This window comes from Argentina silus, assembly GCF_951799395.1.
Source record: "Argentina silus genome assembly, chromosome: 17".
Taxonomy (NCBI): domain Eukaryota; kingdom Metazoa; phylum Chordata; class Actinopteri; order Argentiniformes; family Argentinidae; genus Argentina; species Argentina silus.
Window position 1 is genome coordinate 3,797,708 of NC_139671.1, and position 18,713 is coordinate 3,816,420.

General features: G+C 46.7%; 1 protein-coding gene across 2 annotated transcripts in view; it reads left to right on the forward strand.

Moving 5' to 3' along the window:
* The window catches only part of LOC310818254 (MAP/microtubule affinity-regulating kinase 3-like), a 43,766-nt gene that overhangs the window by 16,403 nt on the left and 8,650 nt on the right, over positions 1 to 18,713 (forward strand). Inside the window, exons 4-14 of one of the 2 annotated variants that reach the window (XM_083689108.1) lie at positions 4,756 to 4,804; positions 8,872 to 8,937; positions 9,731 to 9,801; positions 11,131 to 11,187; positions 11,823 to 12,059; positions 12,363 to 12,503; positions 14,350 to 14,449; positions 16,135 to 16,247; positions 16,547 to 16,697; positions 17,047 to 17,249; positions 17,808 to 17,911. In XM_083689108.1, the coding sequence (XP_083545234.1) occupies positions 4,756 to 4,804; positions 8,872 to 8,937; positions 9,731 to 9,801; positions 11,131 to 11,187; positions 11,823 to 12,059; positions 12,363 to 12,503; positions 14,350 to 14,449; positions 16,135 to 16,247; positions 16,547 to 16,697; positions 17,047 to 17,249; positions 17,808 to 17,911 (1,292 nt within the window). The remainder of the gene's footprint in view (positions 1 to 4,755; positions 4,805 to 8,871; positions 8,938 to 9,730; positions 9,802 to 11,130; positions 11,188 to 11,822; positions 12,060 to 12,362; positions 12,504 to 14,349; positions 14,450 to 16,134; positions 16,248 to 16,546; positions 16,698 to 17,046; positions 17,250 to 17,807; positions 17,912 to 18,713) is intronic. The other variant, XM_083689109.1, reaches the window with a different exon arrangement.

Consider the following 18,713-nt stretch of genomic DNA (forward strand, 5'->3'; position numbering starts at 1 on the left):
ATGCCTCCAAAACCCAGTGTGGGCGGAATGTTCAGATGCTTCATAAAATCTTTATTACAGTAAAGATGTAAGATGTAATTTCCCCAGGTGCTCACAGCAGCACAGCCAGAATGAACACTCCTGCAGCATGTGCGTGCGTGTATATATCCTAGATAGAGAGAACGATGTTTGTGTCTGTGCTGGTAGTTGTGTGGCCTACAGCATCCCAACAGACCTAACCTGGACTGGCGACAGAGCTGTTAAAGCATAGATATCACTGTTTGAAGAGAGAGAGAGAGCCCTCTCCATGCGCGTACACACACACCGTCCAAATCATATTGATTGGAACTTACCCCCTCCACACACCCCCTCTCTTCTTCTCTCTGGCCCAATCCCTTTCCCAGGAACCCTCAGCATAGTGACCACTCTTCCCCTCTTTGGCTGCCAGATAATGAACCCTGCCATGCCTGATCCCCCTCACTCACACAGATGAGCTGCCGTTTAAAGGCCCGCTCCAGTCCGAATTCTAATTTTCCTATCTTTTGAATGTTCTTTGCACAGTGGTATATTGTATATATTTATATATATATAAGTCTACATTTTGAAACAAGCCTACATTTTCCTCTTTTTTCAAGCTGTTTCTCAAAGGTGTGGTATTTACCCCTATTTTGACCTGAGAAATGGCCCTGGTAAGAAATCCGTAACACTGTTGGGTGAAGGACTGGGGGGGGGGAGGGGTGACATTTACTTTTGTCATGGGCAGACAAATTCAAAAGGGGTGACGATATTATTACTTAATGAAAGGTAGGGGAGAGATTGCTGTAAAGTGGCATTATGACTTTTGCAATGATGTTTGTACACAGAATCCTATTTTTGAATGCAGCGAATACAGGTTGCATATTTAGAGTTGCATCTATCATCCGTCTACTTCTGCGCTGTGATCCATTCATTGGTCAAGAGAAATTGGTCACAGACAGCATAAAAACAATGTAACTAAACATCTCCTGCTCAAGTGGTAAAACCTGGCCAGTGTAAACTATCTAGTCATAACATAAAATGACATAAAACAAGAGAAACTTTTCCTGAAGGGAGGTTGTTTTTCCAGCAGAGACAGCAGATTTTGCTGAGTGTTAAAACAGAACACACACACACTCTCAAAGGTGCTGTCTGTTGTCTGGAAATCGAAAAACTGTGTGTGTGTGCGTCTGGCTGCTTTCCGCCCATCTGCGAGGGAGGGTCTCTGTCTGTAATTAAAGCTGCCGTGATTAGTGCTGACGGTTAGATCCCATCCCCTCCTTCCTCCTGTGATCTCTGCCTCTGGTGGAGCGTCTCCAGAGTCTCAAGTGGTTTCCTCTCCCCGTAGTTGAGAGGAGTGAAAAGGATCTGGTGGAAAAGGCCATCTTTGCTTTCTTTTATCCCCTCCTTTTAGGTCAGTGCTGAGAAAGGAAAGGCGGAAGACGCTGTATACCTTTTGAAGGCAGTCAGTCAGTCTGTTGTTTTTGTCCTGTTATGCAGTACATTTACATTTGATGAATTAAACAGATGCTCTTATCCGGAGCGACTTCCAATGGGTACATTCGCCTGAGGTCAGTGAAACAACTGTACCTCCCAAACATTGCAAATAAGACGTTCTATAATCATATAATATGTCACTGAGTGAGTCCTCAAACCGGTCAGTCAGTAACTCAGAAGTTCAATAAAATAACTCAAGCGGAGCAGGTCCACTTACTCAGTATGAGGGGAGGAGCTCACTAGGTTTACACGCCACTGGTTGGAAGCTCTGGATTTGGGGCGCAAATAGCCACTTTCTCATCTAAGTGGACCAGACTAGGAATCCAGTAAGTCTGTGGGTCAGTTCTTCCATCCATCTGTTAGCAAACCAGTCAGTAAATAAGCCTGTCCATAAATGACTCACTAATCAGTCAGTCAGCCAGCCAGCCGTTCGTAAGGGGTCAGTCCGTCCGTCTGTCATTTTCCAGTGGAAAAACATGATATTCGAGGTGGCCGTCTCTCTCTCAACATTTAGACCCCCCCCCAACGTCCCTCAAGCCTTTGGTGCGGGGTTAGACAGAGTGTTGAGGAGAAGATGGGGTCGTCACCTTTCATGTTCAAAGTCACTGTCCGGGGGTTAGCGGGCTAAATTTAGCCTTTTACTCCCTGGCTCGTGTGTTTGGAAACCGGACGCCAGCGTCACAAGCCCCCTGCCATTCCCCTTGGCTACTGTACCGCTGCAGAGTATGCCGTGTGGTACTGTGTGTTTGGTGAGAGAATTTATTTTGAGAAACAAGAAGGGTAGCATACTAGCCGATGGAGGCTAGCTGTGGCTAGCCTGGCCTGTACATCAGACCTGGGTTGAAATGGGATACTTTTTCTTTCAAATGCTGTACGTGCGCTTGTTTGAGCTTGCCCAGCATAATGAATCAAATACTTTTTCGTTAGGATCCGTTTTTGGGGAACACATAGGGGCAAACTTGGCACAGTGAATTACATTATAGTTGGGGGGGGGGGTGACCAAATTTGCCAGCAATGTGGGCTGATGTCACAGTCATCTTCTGCACTTGTTTCCTAGGAGGCAATTCTTCCTTTCCATAATTATTTCTTTTGACGCGAGAAACACTTAACTGTCTGTTTAAAGGAAGCGAAAGCTGTAGAGAATGGAAATCACATGAAAGTGAGTTAAATAAAGGCTTCAGAGATGGATCACCAGTACTCTCTAAGTGTGTGTGCGTACAGACGTATGTACCTATGACGAGGATTGTTTGTGTCACAGCTATTCTGAGCTCAGAGAGAGGAGTCAGAGCACTCTGAGAGACCCAGCCAACTCCCCCCAACACTCAGGAGTCAAACATGAGGCACGTGGTGCTCGCGCATACGCCAGACTGTATGAGTCATAGTGCTAAGTGCTACTGTAGGTACCTCCATTGACACCTACCTGAAGAGATTGCAGGAAATCAAGAGGTGGAGGAAGGAAATACTAGTGATTTGAGTTAGGGGGAGATGGCTCAGAGATATGGAAGAAGGGCAAAGTCACGTGTAGAGACAGACAAAGTCACGTGTAGAGGCAGACAAAGTCACGTGTAGAGGCAGACAAAGTCACATGTAGAGGCAGACAAAGTCACGTGTAGAGACAGACAAAGTCACGTGTAGAGACAGACAAAGTCACGTGTAGAGACAGACAAAGTCACATGTAGAGGCAGACAAAGTCACGTGTAGAGGCAGACAAAGTCACATGTAGAGACAGACAAAGTCACGTGTAGAGACAGACAAAGACTCGGAGAGAAAGACCAGGGAGTCATTTAGCCTTTATAGGGAGTCAATGAGCCTTTATAGGGAGTCAATGAGCCTTTATAGGGAGTCAATGAGCCTTTACAGTGTGTGTTGAGGCCTTTGTTGTGATGCAGTTACAATAAGAAGGATTGATGCTGTATAGTTAATAACAAAGCATCCTGTAATATTAATAATCTGTCTCCATTTCATTTAATTAACACTAATTAAGTTGAATTGAGTCCATCTGAATGCCAGGATGATAGTTCATGTGATTTGGGAATCAGGGCTTCTGATTTGCATCGGAATAAATTACACAGTGTTAATTTAGACTGTCACTCAACTCAGCGAATTTCATAATTTTCTCTTGATCCTGACAAACTCCCCAGTCCCTGCCGGTGGCAAACATACTCGTATCACGACACTATTCTTCACACGAGGGATGGTGTGGAAATTGCATTGCATGTGCTGGATTTGCAGTAAACGTAATGCTTTGTGGTAATAAACACATTTCAGGCCACTGAGGGGAGACGAGAGGGTGAGAGTAGGATTGAAGATGGGAGAGAGAGAGGGGGGGGGGGGAGAAGGGGCGAGAGCTAACTAGGGTGGTACTGTAGGGGAGGGAGGGCAGTAAGGGGAAGTGAGGGAGTGAAAGAGAGAATGCGGAAGTGATGAAGGAATGGGGGAATTCCAGGGGAGTCCCTACAGTCCTGGGTGATTTAGCTGCCGCTGACAGTCATCCAATCAGATTGTCTACATCCCAAGGCACTCACGAGACATGGTGGGTTAAAAGGTCGTCTGAGCCCGGAGGGGCCGGGCCAATCACGTCACAGTGGGTGGGGACTAGAGTCACTTACTTACACTCTGTCTTGCTTTTTCATTCATGAGGCGAGAGGGTTGGGGGAGGGAAAGGATGGAGAGGGAGGGAGGGAGGGAGGGAAGGAAAACAGGGAGTAGGAAGAAAAGGCGAGTTCCCTAGGAAGTCATAGTCTGGGAGTCTCTCTTTTTCTCTCTCTCTCTCTCTCTGGCTTTCATGTGGTGTGTGTGTGTGTGTGGGCGTGCGTGCATACCAGTGGAGGTAGAAATCGGAGGACGGGCTCATTGTGACTGCCACCAGCCTCCACTGGTGTGAGCACTGTTTCGGGGGATGGAGGTAGACTGGTTATTTTCAAACGCGGTGTACAGTATGTGTTTATCGACTTACACACGACTTACACACGACTTACACACTAACCATAAACACCTGTCAAGCCAAATTTCCGGGACTATTCAGGTCACCCTGAAATAGGGGGAATATGTATAAAAGGGTTGTCATTTCTAAATGGCGAAACTGATCAGAAAAAAGAAAACAATGAATTATAACTGAGAATTTCTACTTTAAATCCAAACTATTGGGAATATCTAGTGTCTGGGAGAGCCAAAAGAAGACACAATGCTTCCTCTTTCCAATATTTATGGAGGGCTCTGTTAACTCACTGTCATTCTGAACTGTTTTTCTCTCTGTCTCTTCAGCTCTTCAGGGAAGTCAGAATAATGAAGATTCTAAACCATCCAAACATTGGTAAGTGCTCGGAAGACTACCGACTGTCCGATACGTCTCACTGCTTAGTCAAATAAACTGTGTGTCAGTGGATTGAGATGGCATTGACAAACTAGAAATAGACCTCCTTCTTTCCACAAGGATATTTTTGGCATTACACAAATTGAATTTCAGTTCATTTCCTGAATGATTTGAATTCTTTCCCTGTCCGAATGTTTCCTAGCTCTCTGCCCTCCTTTCTGGGTGGGTGACTGTCACATTCCCATCCCCCCCACACGTTCTGTACACACACACACACACACACACACACACAAACAAAGAATGGCACAGACTGGCTTTTGTGCCCTGGGAAAAAGGGTTGCTGTGTGTGTGTGTGTGTGTGAATGGGAACAGTTTGGGAAAAGACAGGGGAATTCCTGAACATGGATTGTGAGGGAGGGAGGAAATTATGTTTTCCCCGGAACAATCCTCTGAATCACTTTTGGGCAGAATATTCCTACTCATTGTCAGGCAGACCCACACACATACTGTGTAATAGCAAATGTATTTCGATGTCTGTGAGTGTGTGTCTTACTTCCATTGCAGTACAGATCTGTCTTTTTATTTTGTTTTATTTCTGTTCATGTGCGTCATTGTCTGTGTGTGTGTGTGTACAGTGCATATTAGAGTGAGTTTGTGAATGAGTTTTCCAGAGGGAGGAGAGAGGGAAAGAGGGAATTTAAAGTGTGTGCATGTGATAACAGAAGCAACATAGTGTGTGTTAGATTCAGCTTGTGAGTGAATATGACACAAGTGGGTCAACATATCAGAATCAGTATATTTGCACATTTGACCTGGTGAGGTTGGTGCGTGGACATAAAAAAAACAAATAGCAAATATTGACAAGAAATCGACAAAATAGCAAAGTATTAACAAAAATAACAAATTTACAAAAAAGAGCAGCAGAACAATACATCTTGTGGGCATAAGAGGCTGTGAAATGCTGCTAATCAGGATGCTAATCTCCATAGCGTCCTCTCGCCCACGTATCTCTCAACCTCTTTCATTCTCATTTAATGACTTTGATAATACCCCCCTCTACTTCTGCCTGGGGCTATCTTTATCCCTATCCCCCTCGTATGGACCCCCACAACGTTCCTGCACATTAGTTAGCCTTTTCAGGAAAACCAAGAGAGAGGCCATGGACACCATGGAAACGCCCCGGTTAAGTACAACTGCTCAGAATGGGCGCGTTCAATCTTTGTCTTTGTTGCTTTGATTAAAGGTCTGCTTGTAAATTACCGTATTGTATTGTCCTAAAGGAAGTAAGTTTGTTAGTTGGAAATCTGCCACCTCTGCTCACCGTGGCGAAATTCAGTTTGAAGTTCCAAACAACATCATCCTCCCTAATAATAATAATATAACCCCTGGAAATTGACTTGCAGTTTTCAGATATTAGCTGTTGTGTTTCTGCATGCACGTACGATTCGATGAGGCAGCCATCAGAGACAGAAAGGCAAAAATTGTGGAGTCCACACCCCTAGAACACCCCTGGCAGTAACATCATGTTTATATGCAAATCAGGTAGGACACTCCATTTTAGAAAACACTTTTTCAGGCCCAAACAGCGTTCATAAATGAAATATTCATTCCCTGATCGCTGCTGATTAAACATCGTCATTACAACCATTAGGAAGCTTTTAGGAAGCTTGAATGTTACATATACTGGACCCTTTTAAAGAGAGGATGTTTGTATAATTTTAGCCACTAGCTCACGAGCCAAAAATCTGAAATAGTAACCAGGATTATTGTCAAGAAATTACCTGATTGGACAGAGAGGGACACACACCTCCCCACAACCAGGAGCAAAAGCTTATTTTGCAGAAGTTTGTTGGTCTTAAACTGATGACTGTGGGGTCTAATGAGAAACCCCAAAACATTACATCATGAACCTTGGTCAAAACATAAGCCAAAACTTGATCCTGTAGCGTCTCTTTAAAGACCCCCCCCCCCCACCTCCGAAACGTGGCCTTGACCATCGTCTCAGGCCTGAGGCAAGAGACTCTACGGGTTTCTTTTTCTTTTTCTTTTTCTCATTTTTTTTTTGGTCTCACGCTCGACTTCCTCTCTTCCGCTGACCCACTTTCCCGCTTTCTCTGTCCCCCGAGCGCCAGGTCGGCCAGCGCAGAGGGATGGAGGGAGAGGAGGGGAATGAGAGAGGGATAGATGGAGAGTTGGTTAGGGACGGAGATGGGGGGGGGGGGGGGGGGATGATACAACAGTGGTAAATTGCGATGCCCATGAAGCGATTTGAATTTGAGGGCGAAGGTGGGGTGAAGAGACAGCAAGACAGACATTGAAAGGGAGAAAGAGACGGTGAAGGAAAGGAGGACTGACAGACACCGAAACAGTGCAGAAAACAGAGAGGCGAACTGAGGGGTACAGTGAGTGAGAGCGAGAGAGAGAGAAACAGGCAGACAGAGAGAGAGGGATGGAGACAGAGCGCTACAGAGAGTGAGTGAGAGAGAGAAACAGGCAGACAGAGAGAGAGGGGTGGAGACAGAGCGCTACAGAGGGAGGGATTAGTTGTCCATTGTTGTCTTTTTAAAACAGTGTCCAGTAAGCCTCTCACAAGCATAAGCTTGTAAAACCTGCAGTGTTTGGTCTAGCAGAGCAGCGTAGTACTTCAAATCCTTTCCAATACGTTGAGTGTTTGCTTGAGCATACCTGGAGTGCCAGATGGCCAGGATTAGTACTTTTGGGGCTGTTACATTTGAAATGATTTCAAATAGGATTTGAACCCAGGTCTGAAGCAGAGATCCCTGGGGTGTTGTCACACAGATGGCACTCGCTTGGGGACCGAGACCGTGTGGTCCACATGGGCTTCTCCTCGTCCTTTTCAAGGGTAGTCCTACATATGGGAAGCCTACTACACTTCAGTGCACTCTTGCATTGTACATTGATGTTGAAGGTTGTCATCGATTTCTTGTTTAAATGAAGCCTATTTGTCTCTTGATGAGCATACATCAAATGTGCGTGCGTGTGTGTGTGTGTGAGCGTTACCTTTGGCCTTCTCCAGGAGAAAGGGCAGTGGATTCGGAGGGCTAGCTATAATGCGAGTCACACACAAAAAGAGAGGGACACGGCAAGTGAGACAGACATTGGCGATGAAACGCTGGTATGAAGACTGACTGACGGCTAGAGAGAGAGAGAGGGCGTGAAAAACAGGGGAGGCGTGCTCATCCCAGGCCAATCAAAGATGGAAGGTGATTCAGACGGCTAGCGAGTGCTTCTGCCCTACCGTAGGGCGCTGGTTCCAGTTTAGCATGCACTATAAGCCTTGTACTTGGACTCCAGTAATAGCCCCATCACCAATGCAATTTGTCTAATGTATTCAGGATGTACAAAAGACATGTAGGAGAGTGTTTTCACGCTCGTCTAGGTGGTCTCCGTTTGCTTTAGTGCGTCTGTCTGGCTGACCGTCTGTCTGTCTGCGTCTGTCTGGCTGACCGTCTGTCTGTCTGCGTCTGTCTGGCTGACCGTCTGTCTGTCTGCGTCTGTCTGGCTGACCGTCTGTCTGTCTGCGTCTGTCTGGCTGACCGTCTGTCTGTCTGCGTCTGTCTGGCTGACCGTCTGTCTGTCTGCGTCTGTCTGTCTGCGTCTGTCTGGCTGACCGTCTGTCTGTCTGCGTCTGTCTGTCTGCGTCTGTCTGTCTGCGTCTGTCTGGCTGACCGTCTGTCTGTCTGCGTCTGTCTGGCTGACCGTCTGTGGAGATCTGGCCAGTCTCTTATCAGTCTCTGTGTTTCTGTCAGTATCTCTTGTCTGTTTTTGTCAGGCCGCGCACGCACACACACACACGCCCACACTCACACACACACACACACACACACACACACACACACAAGTTATCTGCTCCGGTCGTAGGCTGATGCAGAAGAGATGAGATGAGCTGCTGTGCTGCAGTAGACTGTCTCTCAGGCCCCCAGGCTGGGCTTTTATGTGACGAGAGCCAGGGAACACACACACACACACATGCCACCCATCACTGCAGCTGAGTCTGGGCTGCTGAAAACCTCTAAAACCCTCCTCTCCCTCTTCCCCCTTCACAGTGAAGCTGTTTGAGGTGATCGAGACGGAGAAGACTCTGTACCTGGTGATGGAGTACGCCAGTGGAGGTGAGAGGCTTCAGCCAACATCACACAGTCCATGGGGTAGGGTTAGTCCATGGGGTAGGGTTAGTCCATGGGGTAGGGTTAGTCCATGGGTTAGGGTTAGTTCATAGTTGGGGACTAACTTCATTTCTCTGCCAGACCCAGACCCAGAACACTTGTATAACAGCAAAGTTCTCTGTTCAACCATGTTCCCTTTGGTCACACACGGAGGACCGACTGTCAAACATCCGTTTTGCAACCCGTTTTACAATCCGTTTTGAACCCTTGCAAACGAAGAACCATACATTTTGCTACATTTTCTGTAGTGTGACATATTTCTACTCGTACAGTCCACATGAATCAGCCAGTTTTTATGTTGTGTAGAAGATGGGCTATGTTTTGTTTTTTTAGTTACAGCTTACATCTCTGAATAGTAAACTGATATTTTTATTCAAAATCAGAGATCTGAATTTGAAAATGGCACACGTATGGTCCTTCGTTGCGAAGGTTCAATGGTTACTCTCTCGCAGCCGTACGGATAGCTTGTCCAGAGTATAAAGTACTGCATTAGCTACGAAGCTAAGCTAACTACTGGGCCCAGGAGGGTACGTTGTATAGCATAGCCATGTGGCATATACTGTAGCCTTAGCAACCACCGTCGCCCAAACGAGGCTGCTGAAATAGCCTATATTATGCAGCGAAAGGTGGTGCTATATCTAACTGTGTTTAAGTAATGGTGCCCTCAGACAATCGCTCTCTCTCTGTCTCTCTGTGTGTCTCTCTCTCTGTGTCTCTCTCTCTGTCTCTCTCTCTCCAGGGGAGGTCTTCGACTACCTCGTAGCACACGGCAGGATGAAGGAGAAGGAGGCCAGGGCTAAATTTAGACAGGTACTGCAGTGGACTGGATTCAGCCCCCCACAAACACACACACACTTCAAATGCCCCTGTTTAACAGCCAGATTGGCTGACACACACACATGATTCCGCCTCACTTGCTGGCTGACACACACACACACACACACACACACACACACATATATATATATATATATATATATATATATATATATATATATATATATATATATATATATATACACACACACACACTTCCAACGCCCCATATTCAAAGCCAGCAAACTTGGCAGGGCTGAACCCTGAGAGGGATATCCAGGCCCTATCTTGCCCTACTCTACCCAAAGGCCTATATGGCCCACATAAGATACACAGTAGTTCTCATTTGACAGGAGCATTTTTTTTGTAAAATTTTAAGTAAAACATTCACAAACATTTTCTGAAATATTTAACTGATCTTCTTTTAGTGTGGTTGGCTATGCACAGCATCCCAAAGACAACTATTATTTCAAATAATGCTTGCACTGTGAAGTGAATTGATTTGACCCTACTTTACAGCAAGGGTGTGTGTGTGTGCATGCACAAACATTTGTATACATCTGCAGCAAAGTAATCTGGTAACTATTCACAAAAATATTACCTTGATGAATTTGATAGAATGTTTTTTTTAAAAATTAATTAATTAATTATTATATAAAAGTTATTCAATTGACAGAGCTATGCCCTGTTATGTACCAGTCATCCCCTGCTGAACAGAAGGAAACAACCTCCAGGACAAACACTCTCTCACACACACACACCACACACACACACACACACACACACACACACCACACACACCTCCCCACCATTATGCGTGTCTGAGCTAGCCTCAAACGCCTCCCTTTTGTCCAACTAATGGAGTTCTGAGAAACGCATTTCTCTTTGATGTTGTTGGAATGATGCATGGATATAGAAGGGGCTGTGCCCTACACTGGTCGGCGTACCTGAGACAGACGTCAAGTTGTTGCAAATGGTTGCCTTGCACTCCGGAACTGCCTTGCACTCCGGAACTGGCTCTTCTAACCTGCCAACACACATCTCCTCAAGCACCCCATGTTAAACAGCTGTGTCGAAAAGCTAGCACTACAATAGTGCGGATGGGGGGTATTTGAACCTGAGGAGTGAGTTTACCATCTCAGTTGGGTGAACTCATATCCCCCCCCCCTGTACCTTGTATCTAATCATGGCATATGTTGGTCTTAAGAACCCGCCCCGTCACGTTTTTTTGCTCCAAGAATATTTTTTTTTTAAAGCACATGAGCATTGTTTTGTTATTAAACGTCTTCAATTTCTGATTGTATGGCTCATGTCCTTTTACAGATCGTGTCCGCTGTGCAGTACTGCCATCAGAAAAAAATTGTACACAGAGACCTGAAGGTAAGGATTCATTGATTCATCATGTACCACGTAGGTCGTGTTAAGATACTCCCGTGTGTCCGTGTCCGTCCGTCCGTCCGTCCGTGCAGTACAGTTGTGCTCTCAGGACATTACACGCTCTGTTTCCGTACCCCACTTCCTCAACGAGTACGTCCTAAATGATGCATGAGAACAAGACGGAGGGAGAAGGAGGAAAAGGGATAGAAAGACAAAGAAACAGAGCGAGAGAAAGTGGAAGACAGAAAAAGAGAGGGAGGAACAGAGAAATGGGGACGGGGAAGAAACGGAGAGGCACAGAGAGAGATGGGGACAGGGAAGAAACAGAGAGGCACAGAGAGAGATGGGGACAGGGAAGAAACAGAGAGGCACAGAGAGAGATGGCAAGAGAGAGCAAAAGAGAGGCGGGAGGAGTGCGCTTTGTTTCAACGTTTCCTTCTCCCAGCCCTGGTCTTCTTTTCCCAACCTCTTTTCTTTCTCCCTCTCTTCTTGTCCTCTCCTCCCCCTGCACCTCTCTACCCTCCCTTCACTTCAAAACACTTCACTTGGAGAAATGTATTATTTGATGCATTACATTCTCCATATTACATTACTACTCAGGCTATTATTTTTAAGGCACACTGCTCTCTCCTCCCCAGGCTGAGAACCTTCTCCTGGATGCAGACATGAACATTAAGATAGCAGACTTTGGCTTCAGTAATGAGTTCACCATGGGCAGCAAGCTGGACACCTTCTGTGGCTCCCCTCCCTACGCCGCCCCGGAGCTGTTCCAGGGCAAGAAGTACGATGGACCAGAGGTCGACGTCTGGAGTCTGGGGGTCATCCTCTACACACTGGTCAGCGGGTCACTACCCTTCGACGGACAGAACCTAAAGGTGTGTGTGTGTGTGTGTGTGGGGTGGGGTCTTGTATAGGTTATTTGGTGAAAGATGACAGCCAACATGCAAACAGGCACATTATGTTGAAGAAAAGGACCTCTGCATTTTGAGAGCTTTCCCCAGGGTCAAAGGACGACCCAACTCACTTAAGCTTCAGCTAGTGTAAGCTGCAGTCCAATCTCTATCCCTCCATAGGAGCTATGTTGCGGGGTAAATACGGTATCCCCCTCTACATGTCCACTGACTGACCCTAAACCTCTCTCTCTCACTCTCCCCCTCTGTCTCTGTCTCCCGCCATAGGAACTGAGAGAGCGTGTGCTGCGGGGTAAATACCGCATCCCCTTCTACATGTCCACCGACTGCGAGAACCTCCTCAAGCGCTTCCTCGTCCTCAACCCATCCAAGCGGGGAACTCTTGAGGTGAGGGAGGAAGGCCAAAATGTAAATATGTCTCGCTTTAACTACTCTTTATGTCTTCACCCTGCCACTCCCCTTCTCCCTCACACTCCCTCTCTCCTCTCTCTCTGTCCGCATCGGTCTTGGTCAGTCTTGGTCTGTCTGTCTGTCTGCCTGCCTGAAAATGTGTGTGCACTCATTCACAGTCACTCACACGCACACCACACACGCACACACCTACCCATCTCTCAACACCACGGTTCTGTCTGGATGCTCACTCTAATGGCTGTGCATGTACTTGGCCATATGGCTGTTGTCCCTTACAGCCCTGAATGTCCTTGGGGGTAGTCACCCCTCGGCACAGATCTGGGATCAGCTCACCCTCCCAGGCCTAAACGTAACCCTTAGAGAGATCAGGCCGGACTCTGACTTCATTCTACTTTACATAATGCAGATCCACTCCTGCTGAGCAAGGCCAAGGGGAGTGTGTGACCACTGAAGCGTGTGTGTCCTTTGTTCCCCAGCATGCACACCCTATGAAGGCCAGGCGGGGACAGTTTAAACTACAGCCAGGCCACTGTGTTGATACGAAAGGCGAGATTTGCCAAGCGAAAGCTTTGAGCTGATTCTTTTGTTTGATTCTCCTATTTGTTATCATTTATTTTATTGGACCTTTTAGTCCTTTAGTCCTAGCTTAGGGTTAGGGTTTAGGTTAGGGTTAGGGTTAAGGTTAGGGTTAGGGTTAAGGTCAGGGTTAGGCTTTGTACTGGTGCAATCACTTTGTAAATTGTGCCTTATGTGAACTCGCCATCTGATGAAATATTTTGTATTTTGCGTGCACACATACAGAACACACACACACGCACATGCACACAAACTTGTCCAACCACCTTGTGAAACCCTGCACAAACTCCTCTTCGCCACCCCTCACCTTCTGTCACTCTACACCCCTCACATCCAGCACTGGGGTCAATTCCATTTCTACCCAAACTCAGGAAATATCTTCCAGTTCAGTTCATGAATTGATCAAATCAGCAGTGTAAATAGTGGGTCATTCCCAGCAATTCATGAGCTGAACATCAATTCAATTTTCTGAATTTACCGAAATGGAGAATGAATTTACCCCAGCTCTGGCTCTCAACACTCCCACACTGCAGTCTCAACCTCCCCCTCAGTCCTCAAGAACAAGTTTCACCTTGAGTGACACCTTGTTTACCAAAATCCAAAAAGTACAGATTGTGCCTTTTTAAGCCTTGGTGGTCTACAAGTGGAGCCTTCCAGGGGATCCATTCAAACCGCCTGGGTGTGAGTCTGTCTCTGCATTGGCCAACACTGCATGTTTTCCCTGCCAAACACAAGACAATGACAATGGAGTTGGCTGAAGCATAAACAGACCGACATGCCCAGTCCCCAGTCCACCCCTAGCCTCTAGCCCCTCGACGCTCGTGTACAGTGGAGAGGATTTGGACAGGTAGAAGCAATAACATGGGATTTGCTCCAATTTGCGCCCTCTGATGGACATTTTTGGCATTTCGATTCTGAAAATGAAAGGATCTGCACACCTGATATTGTAACTGAAGGTGCACAGGGAGCAGAAAAAAACATGGAACTAAATAAAAACCCCATGCTACATTGCTTACTTAATTTTTTAAGGTCTCTTGACTTGGTATTAACAAGTATTGCAAGTAAGCAGTGTTGCGAGTTTTCCTTTACAGGGCTATTTTGCTTAAACCTATCTAGTTCAAAACAAGTGCCTATAGCCCTTGGCGACAGGAGGAAAGGGTTGATTTGGGATAGAGGTGCCATTTCACTCACAGGGAGGGGGGATTGAACCTAAATAGCAGAGACGGTGATATGTGTTTCTCTCTCTCTCTCTTTCTCTCTCTCTCAGCAAATCATGAAGGACCGGTGGATCAATGCGGGCTGTGAGGAGGATGAGCTGAAGCCCTTCATAGAACCAGAGCTGGACATCACGGACCAGAAGAGAATAGGTACAGTAGACCGAAACGTCCCTGGCGCTGTCCAGAAACAAGCTCTAACCCAACCACCCTAGACACTCGCGTAGAACTGGATAACCAATAGGGTATAAGCAATACTTGGCCTATAACGGGTTGGAGCTACTACAATTGTATCATTAAACCTATCCAATCCTTTCAGGTCTACACAGTGGAAGGCAATTGAGGTGGCGTTATTCTCCCCAATACAAACTGTCAATGGGTGAATAAGCATGTTTTGGTCTGACTCATTTGGAGAAACTGCTTCCACCACAAAGTACACTGTGTAGATGGGTTGTAGGAAAGACCTTCCCCTGACACATAATACAGTGCCCTCCATAAGTACTGGAAAGAGGAAGCAGTTTGGATTTTAAATCAAACTATTAATTAGGTGAATTAAAGCTGAGAATCTCTACTTTGACCTCATTTGACCTAATTGTTTGATTTCAAATCCAAACGGTTAGAGCTAAAAGAAGACAAAATGCTTCCTCTTCCAATACTTATGGAGTGCTCCAATTACCACCTTTTAATGCAACAAGATGACTTGCCATGTACTACATACACTCACCGGCCACTTTATTAGGTACACCTTGCTAGTACTGGGTTGGACCCCATTTTGCCTTTTAGAACTGCCTTATTTCTTTGTGGCATAGATTCAACAAGGTGCTGGAAACATTCCTCAGAGATTTTGGTCCATATTGACATGATAGCATCACGCAGTTGCTGCAGATTTGTCGGCTGCACATCCATGATGCGAATCTCCCGTTCAACCACATCCCAAAGGTGCTCTATTGGATTGAGATCTGGAGACTGTGGAGGCCATTGGAGTACAGTGAACTCATTGTCATGTTCAAGAAACCAGTTTGAGATGATGTGAGCTTTGTGACATGGTGCGTTATCCTGCTGGAAGTAGCCATCAGAAGGGATGGACATGGTCAGCAACAGTACTCAGTTAGGCTGTGGCGTTTTAAAATTGGTACTCAGGGGTACTCAATTGGTACTAAGGGGCCCAAAGTGTGCCAAGAAAATATCCCACACCATTACACCACCACCACCAGCCTGAACCGTTGATACAAGGCAGGATTGATCCATGCTTTCATGTTGTTTATGCCAAATTCTGACCCTACCATCTGAACATCGCAGCAGAAATCTAGACTCATCTGATGCTCGGTTTGAACTGTAGCAGGTCGTCTTGACCATGTCTACATGCCTAAATGCATTGAGTTGCTGCCATGTAATTGACTGATTAGATATTTGCGTTAACGCGCAGTTGAACAGGTGTACCTAATAAAGTGGCCGGTGAGTGTATGTATCACACCAAAGTTAGCTACAGTACATTTCCCGAATTTCCAGCTGCAGTTCCTGGATTATGTATTAGGCTTTGAGTTCATTGGGTTGAAGTAAGCATCAAACATTGGCCGCCAATGTTTCAACACTCTTAGCCTGATGTGTTTGGTTCCTCACATGCGTTTTGTTTGCTACCAATGGACTTCTCACACTCTCACAGACACGACCCAGTGAGTGTGGCACTTACTAGCTGACACCACCGTGCACTCACAGCCTAGTGTGTTTGGTACTGGGGGGTGGCTATTTCCCCTGTGGTGTCCCCCCCCCCCTCCCCTCCCACACACACACACACACACACACACTCTCTTATACAGTGTGCTGTTGGTCCCCCTCAGACATCATGGTGGGGATGGGCTACTCACGGGAGGAGATCACAGAGTCGCTGACCAGGATGAAGTATGACGAGATCACCGCCACGTACCTGTTGCTGGGCAGAAAGTCCAACGAGGTGAACCCACACACACACACACACACACACACACACACACACACACACCATGTACCTGTTGCTGGGCAGGAAGTCCAATGAGGTGAGCGCACACACACAAGGTGGGGGTCACCACTTTATATGCACACACATACACAAACACTGATTGGCTCTCCAGGACCAGAAGTTAGGATCACCGTGGTAGAGCATCCACTAGACTAGAGGTTGACTGGGGATGCAAACTGGAAGCTGTCACGTTCCAAACTGGTTTCCAAGCCCAGAGTATTGAGCCTGTTAAAGTATTTCATGTTTCACCTCAGTTGGAGGCCAGTGACTCCAGCTCCAGCAGTAACCTGTCTCTGGCCAAGGTCCGGCCCACCAGCGAGCACAACAACGGCCAGTCTCCGGCCCACCTCAAAGTCCAGAGGTCCATCTCCTCCACCCAGAAACAGAGGCGTTACAGTGACCAGGGTGAGACACGCTTTGATTATTTTATTTTTTTGTTGAGTCTTGATTCAGGGGGTGTAGTCAAACAGATATATAGTCCCCTGCGTAAGTAATGGGACAGTGAAGCATTTTTTCTTCTTTCGGCTCTACATTCCAAAAGTTTGTATTTTAGATCAAACAGTTACTGTGGGATTAAATTAGAGAGTCTCAGCTTTTATTTGATGGTATTTGTGTACATAATTAGTCTTCACTCTCTCTTCCACAATGTCCACCTTCCCACAAGCTGAACTAATCAACATAGTGAAGAAAACTCCCAATCACACTCTCTCTCTCTCTTTCTCTCTCTCCCTCTCTCTCTCTCTCTCCTCTCCAGCCGGTCCGTCCATTCCCTCGGCGGGCTACCCTAAGAGGAGCCAGACCACTGACAGCGAGGTGAAGGAGGAGGGCGGCGCCCAGCCCAGGAAGCCTAGTTCAGGGGGCCGAGGTGGAGCCCCCGCCAGCCCCTTGCTGGGGAACGCCAACAACCCCAACAAGGCTGACATCCCCGACCGAAAGAAGGGCTCTGCCGCCCCTGGCGTGAGTACACAGATACGCTTGTGTCGCTTTTTCTTCAGAGAAGACGTCCTGGACGACATGTTGTTTTGTTGCAGTACTGTATCTTCTCTTTGCATTGTTTTTAGTGAACCCTTATTTTACCACGTGAGTTGACTGAGAACTCGACCACTCCATTGCTTCTATGGTGCTGTGAGCGAGTGTTGTGCGATGTGTGTGTCTCTCTCTCTCTCTCTCTCTCTGCGCCTCCTCTCTCTGTACCTCTCTCTCTCTCTCTCTCTCTCTGTGCCTCCTCTCTCTCTCTCTCTCTGCGCCTCCTCTCTCTGTACCTCTCTCTCTACCTCTCTCTCTCTCTCTCTCTCTCTCTGTACCTCTCTCTCTCTGTACCTCTCTCTCTCTCTGCGCCTCCTCTCTCTCTCTGCGCCTCCTCTCTCTCTCTCTGTGCCTCTCTCTCTCTCTCTGCGCCTCTCTCTCTCTCATGGTCAGAGGCCTGATGCTCCAGATGCTACAGTATGGACAGCTGATGTGGAAGCTTAATATTACTCTCTCTCTCTCCCCCCCCCCCGCCCCCCTCCCCCACAGAGTAACTCTGTGTCAGGGGGCATGACGCGGAGGAACACGTATGTGTGTAGCGAGAGGAACGCCTCGGACCGCCACTCAGTCATCCAGAACGGGAAGGAGAACAGGTGAGGGTTGAACACAAAGGCTATGTCCTATTGTCCATTCTTGGTGCGCATTAATAAATACATACACACACACACACACACAAGCACGCATGCACACACACACCTATATTTACTCACTCCCTCTTTCTCTCTCTCCCACACACACACACACACACACACACACACACACACACTCACTCTCTCATTCTCTCTCTCTCACTCATCAGGCCCCTCCTACACATGCTGTCTTTCTCTCAAACACACACTCTTGCATCTTTCCTTCTCCCCACTCCTCCCATCTCTCCCCCTGTACCCAGATCCACTGCAGCCCCTGGCAGCACCATGCGCCACCATGCACAGTTCATACTGGCCTTGAAGATGGTGTTCTAGCTAAAGGTTTCATCTGAGGGCTTGAACTAAGCTCGATTCATAAATTGGAAATTAAACTCCTTCTCCATCGGTCAGATTTTGCGAGGTCATGGTCAGTTTTGATCGTGCTTTGATCTGAACTCGGTGGTCATGAATATCACATTCTCTCTCTCTCTCAACTCCTCGTTTGCAATCCTCTCAACACAGCTTCCTTTGAACTACACAAGTTTTAAGAATTTTAGTTGATTTTGATTGGTCTTCTGGCTTGGAAGCGACTTGCGTCACCACAGTAATCAAATTTAAGGCAATGAAGTTTAGGTCTGAGAGAAGGTTTTGAGCCAAATACAATGCTTTTGGTTTTAAATGTATTTAAGACCACTACTTATTATGAATCTGTGAGCTCACTGGCTGTAGTTCTGACGTGTAGTGTAGGATCATCAGCATGTATAGTATG